This window comes from Sinocyclocheilus anshuiensis, unplaced genomic scaffold (assembly GCF_001515605.1).
Source record: "Sinocyclocheilus anshuiensis isolate Anshui unplaced genomic scaffold, SAMN03320099.WGS_v1.1 scaffold62, whole genome shotgun sequence".
Lineage (NCBI taxonomy): Eukaryota > Metazoa > Chordata > Actinopteri > Cypriniformes > Cyprinidae > Sinocyclocheilus > Sinocyclocheilus anshuiensis.
Window position 1 is genome coordinate 508611 of NW_015544180.1, and position 7543 is coordinate 516153.

The following is a 7543-nucleotide window of genomic DNA, read 5'->3' on the forward strand; positions in this document are numbered from 1 at the left end:
CATTTCCTCAACGCAAAATATAATTTCTTATTTTTTCCTCCCTTTGTTTTTGGGGTAAAATGCAACTTGAGCATGTTTTCAGATGCACAAGCATCAGAGATGATGAATCTCAACCTTTTCAGCTCATGTTTCACCCCCAAAACCACACAAAATAAATTAAAAAATCATGTTTTGCATAAAGAAAGTGACATTTATTTGTAGATTTAATTACTTTGCAGTAAAAATAATTTGTGGTCAGAAAATGACAATGATTTGCAAACATTTTTGCATAAGAAAAAACAGCTTATTTTTTACATGTTTTAAATAAAAATGTGGGATTTGATACGTTTAACTGTCATGAAAATAGTGTTGCAATGCAAAAACAATCTATTTTCTTAATGCAAAACATAATTTCCTATTATTTTTACTTCTGTTTTTGGGGCGAAGCATGACCTAGACATGTTTTTTATGAGATTTACAATTCTTTAATAAAACAAACAAACGAACATTAAATTCAAGTTTAACAGCAGCCAGTCGGGATTGTGCGGTTCAGGTAAAGGACCTCTCATTTTAAACAGCTGTTTGCGGTTCATGCGGAGATGAGGCGGGCCGCTCCTCTGTGCACCTGCGCCTGAAGGGGTCCGTACTCCACGCGCTCCCCGTCCACCGTCATCACCCCGGCCTCGCTCAGCGGTTCCAGCCTCAGCGCTCGCGCGCGACGGTACACCAGATGCGTGCAGCCCCAGTCCAGGTGCGTCCCACTCTGCATGGCCCAGAAGAGCCGCAGCAGCGTGGTGCGCGAGATTCCCGCCGTCACGTAGAACAGATGAATGAGTCCGTCGTCGGCGTGAGCGTCCGGAGCCGCCAGCAGATCCTCGCCCAGGTGCGACTGGAACATGGCGAGCACCAGGACGAACTCCCGCTCCTCCACCAGCGTCCAGTCCTGCGGGACGGGCTGCTCCAGCGGGACCAGCAGGTGGTCGGGCAGCCGGCTGTCAGCGGTAGAAAAGCCAGCAGAGGCCGATTCTCGCTGGCTTTCGGCAGGCAGGAACGCTAGTTTCCCCTGATAGATCCGTAAGTAGGCCAGACGCAGCAGCGTGCTGAGGAGAAAGCGCAGTGCTCCGATCTGGCGGAACTGCTCGCTCTCGATGTCCACGTCGGCCACGAAGCCCCAGGCCAGAGACAGGAAGGAGAAGAGACGAGCACCGGACGACAGACGGATGGAGATCAGGTCCAGTTTAGAGATCAGACCCTTACAGAGCAAAAAGCCACAGCTGGTCAGCAGATCTTCACCCCACACCGGAGACGCTCTGCAGAGAACAAGCAAACACAAATACATGCTCACAACATGACAGATCAATCAGTCAGTGCTTACTGGATACAAATGACCGTAAAATAAAACAAAATGAACCTGATAATATTAGTTGTATACCTAAACACCCGCTACAACAGATTTATTTTCTATTACAGTATTTCTTAATATTTTGAATTTGCTGTTTTTGTTTTCAGTTTAGCTTAAGTTTTTGTCATTTTTATTAGTTTTCCCCCCTCCAAACATTTATATTCAGCTTTAATTTTATGTATTTTTATTTAATATTTCAACTTGTTTTTAGTCAGTTTCTAATCTTCTAAAGTAATTTATATTTATTTTAGTAATTTTAGTGCTAAAAAATTTTTTTCCGGTTATTTGCCAAGACAACATTTCAACATCAAGTTTTTTTTAAATTCAGGTTTTTCATCTAATATTTTATTTTATCGCGGCTTTACTTGAATCACCAAAACATTTGTAATATTTTTAGTTAACAATAACAACATATCATAAATTAATTAGCAAATTACATTAGCAAAACTTTAATCAACGAAATGAAGTTTATATAATGCAGCATAATTTTACAAACGGCAAAATGAACCTTATAATATCCTTATAATATAATATTTATTTATTAGATTAAAATATTAATTACTATTAATATTTTGAATTAGCCTTTCTTTTAAATCTATTTCTATTTAATTTATTTAATTTAAATGTATTTTTAACATTTTAGTTTGAGTAATTTCGTTATGTGCTTCTGTCATTTTCATTAGATTTTTTTTTTTTAATATTTTTATTCAGCTTTAATAGATTTTTTATTTAACTTTAGTTTTAGTAATTGTAGTACTTCATCTTTAACTTATTTGACCTATTTCCTTTAGTTGTCAAGGCAACATTTAATTTTTTTTTGTTCAAGTTCACATTTTTTCATCTAATATTTATTTTATGTCAGCTTTAGTTCAGTTACCGACAATAGTAGGTCTATTCAGTATATAGTGTACACAGTGCTAGTATTTCATTCTCAACACATCTTAAGTCTTGATCAGAGCACCTGACAGCCATCATGACAAGAGAAAACTCACCTCTAGTCGTTTAAGTACAGATCTTTGTTTTCTTGAATGAAACACTGAACTCCCTGCAGCATTTTAGCTTCTTTAGCTCAAACAAGGGGAAAAACCGGCTCACAATGCACCGCACATTCAACAATAAACAAACAGGCGAATGGCGGAAATCGAGATTACAGCCGTTACATTTAGCGTTACATTCACCATTTCTTTGCAAGTTTCTATTTGAAAATAACTGATGAGATTAATAAACCAGGAAAACGGATGAACAAAGTTATTACTGGCACATCTGCAGTTCTGAAGTACTAATAAAAGGTTGAAACATGAACGATGTGCTGACTTTAATCAAATGACTGTTTGCTTACAGTCTCATTAACTGACAGTAGGGGGCGTTTGTGCTTCATTAATTAAAGACTGAATAATGAAGTCTCTGTTCAATCATTTCTCGGGTGAGTTGAATACTGATGAATGTTCTGCTTCATCTTCATAAATAGAAATGACTCTAATAAAGCTGACATTCGAGTCTCGTACCGGCAGGGATTGTAGGTGGGGAGAGTGAATGTACAGCGCTCTCTCCCACCTTCAATACCACGACTGAGGTGCCCTTGAGCAAGGCACCGAACCCCCAACTGCTCCCCAGGCGCCGCAGCATAAATGGCTGCCCACTGCTCCGGGTGTGTGTTCACAGTGTGTGTGTGTTCACTGCTGTGTGTAATTCCGAGTATGGGTCACCATACTTGGCCACATGTCACGTCACGTCACTTTAATGAGGTTCAAGTCGAGTGTTTTATGAACTGACCCGTTATCACCTGCTCTCTGATCAGATGTAAGTCACTGGCGATTCATTAATGCTTTCATTCAGTTTTCTCTCTCAGCAGAACTGAACTTTTATTCTTTAGTTCAAAGAAATCCCACAGAGATTCAACTCTCACAAACAGACGCTAAAGACTGGAATAATGACTGCTTGCATCGCAAACTTTAAATTGAAGATCTGGTCTGAACGAAGCACAGCACAGGTTGGGTTTAATGGAGATCACTAATTCAAATGAGGTCTAAAGCTGCATGAACACTGACTCTAGATCAGAGATTCAGAGCGTGCTTCAGTCAGATTGGCTGGCTTTACTGTATTTCAAAGAGTTTATACAATTTGTATCTGGGAAACTCTCCTGAGGAAGCGTTGCCATTTTTATGTCATCAAATTATATATTAACGAGTTCTGTTTAAGACATTCAATTTTAAATGAATGAGATATCCAATAGAGATGCACAATATAGCAGAACCATATTGGCTGCTGGCTGATATTACTGAGATTTTTTGTTACTATTAAATTTTGGCCTTGGATAGGCCCTGTTTAATGGATATGAATATTTCCCTCATTTTGACATTTAATGAGGGAATATGATTTAATCTTTAAAACACTAGTAAATTAATAAGTCTGTTAAATGTAATTTTTTAGAAAATGTCAAAATTAATACAAATATGTCATACTGTGCATTAATGTTGTGGTCCCTAAATTCAAAATGAATTCTAAATTAAGAAAATTAATTTAAAATAAAATAAAATACAAATACAATTATATAAAATTTTAATTAATAAATTAAATGATTACAGTATTTTTTAATGAATTAGATAATTAATTAAAACGATTTAAATTAATGTTTAGTTTTTAATGTTTTATTTTGAGTTTACATACAAAACAGAACAGAATTTTATTAATGGTCATAACGTATTGGCTTTGGCCCAAATTTTTATACTGAATTTCATAAAATTTAAATTAAATTACTAAAATTACATAAAATTTTATATAAATTGGATCTTTTATTTAAATCATTAAATATTTAAATTAAAGTTTAGTTTTTGTGTTTTGTTTTTAAATTTATATATAAAACAGAATAGAATTGTATTATTTGCCATAACGTATTTGTCACGTTGCACACACACGAGGGATGAGGAGACGCTGGAGAATATGTTGACAGGACTTTATTTGCATGAACCAAGGGAGACGAACACAGGAAGACGTTCACACGAAGACGTACAACAGCGGACAGAGAACTTGGGACTGGGAACACATTTTATACACACACACAGGAGGAGGGGATGACGAGACACACCTGGGAGCAATAAACCATCATGGGGAACACCTGGGACAAATTAAACATGGGAAAGGAAAACCTGGGGAGCAAGACACAGACAAAACATGGAACAGAGTCTGACAGTATTGGCATTGCCCGAATTTTAATAAAACTTATATTAAATTATTAAATTAAATTTTAAATGAATCGGATAATTCATTTAAATCAATTAAATTAAATTAATAACTTATTAGCACTGAGATTTAATATTGGATTTCATACAATTTAAATAAATAAAATTTGAAATGAATTAGTTCATTTAAAGTAATGAAATGAAATTAAAGTTTAGTTTTTAGCATTTTATTTTTAATTTCTATAGCATATCATTTCATTATTGGCTGTAATGTATTGCCATTAGCCAGAATTTTAATATCGGCTTTCATATTTACTGGTCTCTAAACATCATGTAATAAAGCTAGATCCGGTTGGTCCCTTTACATGTCAATCAGACAGTGTGGTGGGCGGTGCTTGTCCTGCATGATCTAATGAGTTCTCTCTGATTGGCTCACCGTGTGTAGTGATGGACGGAAGCAGCCAGTGCATTTCCTGAACCTCCGGGCAGGATTCCCAGAGGAGTCTGGATGGCCTTTTCCCAATCCGGCCTATCCATTAGACCGTTCACCACCTAAAACACACACACACACACCCCTACATGAGCTGAATGCACGCACACAGAAAGAGACGGACACAAGCGATCTGCACACACCTCAAACAGCAGCCCGTCTCCAGACAGAATGACCAGAGCGTCCCACTGCGTCAGGTCAGCGCTCCTCACCAGATCCCGCGCGTGATTCTGACGCTCTGTAGGATCAGATCACAGCAGACGCTCAGATTTCTGTCCTGTGAGCCACTCAATAGACTTCAAGAGCAGATTCTCTGTGATGCATTAAAGTCACCTATTAGAGCTCAACTAGAAGTGCTGATACAGCTGCAGAGAGAGATCTGATAGCATTGCGATGCTATTATACAGTACAGTCTGCAGTTGTTATTAATATTTTGAATTAGTTTTATTTTTATATTTTCTGCTTTCATTTTAAACTTTTAGTTAAAGTTTTTGTCATTTTAAATGTGTAACCGTTTCCACAAAAATACAGCACAGCTGTTCTCAGCTTTGATAATAATCAGAAATGTTTCATATTAGAATGATTCCTGAAGAATCATGTGACACTGAAGACTGGAGTAATGATGCTGAAAATTCAGCTTTGATCACAGGAATAAATTACATTTGAACAGATATTCACATAGAAAACACTTATTTTAAATTCTAATAATATTTTACTATTTTTTACTGTATTTTTGATCAAATAAAAGCAGCCTTGGTGAGCACAAAGCACTTTTCTCAAAATCACTTGCCCCCAAACTTTTGAACAATAGTGTAGTTTTTTACTAAACCTGGAGTTGAATATAATTGGCTCTTATGAGAAATTGCTTGTGATGTTCCTCATTTGTAAGTTGCGTAAGTTCATCAATTAAATGAATGAATGTTAATTATTCAGTTAGATACAGCAGTTCATCTCAGAGCATAAGACAAATGCATGAAACTCCTATAAACGTTTCACAGTCTAAACGGTATGAAGTTTTGATCCTATGTGTGTGTGTGTGTGTGTGAGTAACAGCACTGATGGAGTGCGTGTGTGTGTGTGTGTGTAACAGCACTGATGGCGTGTGTGTGTGTGTGTGTGTAACAGCACTGATGGCGTGTGTGTGTGTGTGTGTGTAACAGCACTGATGGCGTGTGTGTGTGTGTGTGTGTAACAGCACTGATGGCGTGTGTGTGTGTGTGTGTGTAACAGCACTGATGGCGTGTGTGTGTGTGTGTGTGTAACAGCACTGATGGCGTGTGTGTGTGTGTGTGTGTAACAGCACTGATGGCGTGTGTGTGTGTGTGTGTGTAACAGCACTGATGGAGTGTGTGCGCGTTTTTGTGACAAATGAGTACATAAATTTGTATAATGACAAAGGTATGACAGGTATTACAAGGAGAAGGTGACTTTTCAGGACATTACGCCATGTCCCCACTTTTCAAAACGCTTATAAATCACACAGAATGGAGTGTATTGAAAATCTGAAATAGCACAAAGTTTCCTGTGAGGGGTAGGTTTAGGGGTAGGGTTGGTGTAGGGCAATAGAATATACGGTCTGTACAGTATAAAAACCATTACGCCTATGGGATGTCCCCACTTTTCACAAAAACAAACCTGTGTGTGTGTAACAGCACTGATGGAGTGTGTGTGTGTGTGTGTGTGTGTGTAGAGTGACTGATTCAGCAGAAATGCCTAAAGCTGAGACCACACACACACACACACACACACATTCATTGGCTTCGGTGTGTATGTGGTGTGGTGTGGTGTGTTAATAGAGGAAGACGGATCACAGGCAGAAACATCACAGTGAGCCACATTACAGATCACACATCAAATCTGCTTCATTCCCGGGATAAACAGTGTCATAGTCATAGTTTAGCGGATCACTACTGATCTTACAGGACATCTTTTTATCCAGATCAGGAGAAACATACACCAGTGTTAATATTATTGTTATTTTTATGACAATTAAGCACAGTTGGCCCAGAATTCTCATTAGTGTAAACCCAAGCTCATTACTGTAATGCATGTGTATGTTTAACAGGAAACCATAAATCAGGGGTAAATAGGTTTACTGTCATGAAAATAATTCTGTCTATCTGTCTGTCCATCCATCCAACATTCTTTCCATCCATTGTTCTATCCATCAATCATCCATCCATCATCTCTCATACTATCATCATTCCATCATTCATCCATTCATCATTCTATCGTCCATCCCTCCATCGTTCTATCATCCATCCCTCCATCGTTCTATCATCCATCCCTCCATCGTTCTATCGTCCATCCATCCATCCATCCATCCCTCCATCATTCTATCATCAATCCATCCATCTGTCCCTCATCCATCGTTCCATCTATCCATTCATCTATCTACAGTATTGTTCTATCCATCCATGCATAGGGAACACAAACGGCACAGTTTCCTGAGAGTAAATCATGCACAACTGATGTGCAAACACACGTCTACCT

The 7543-nt window shown here is 37.9% G+C and overlaps 1 protein-coding gene across 1 annotated transcript in view; it reads right to left on the bottom strand.

Moving 5' to 3' along the window:
• Positions 1-388: 388 nt before the first annotated feature.
• Positions 389-7543, bottom strand: part of LOC107696311 (sphingosine kinase 2-like) — a 31909-nt gene continuing 24754 nt past the window's right edge. Inside the window, exons 2-4 of the mRNA XM_016496598.1 lie at positions 5194-5288; positions 4997-5112; positions 389-1289 (exon numbers count right to left, since the gene is read on the bottom strand). Coding sequence (XP_016352084.1) covers positions 569-1289; positions 4997-5112; positions 5194-5288 — 932 coding nt within the window. The 3' untranslated portion in view covers positions 389-568. The remainder of the gene's footprint in view (positions 1290-4996; positions 5113-5193; positions 5289-7543) is intronic.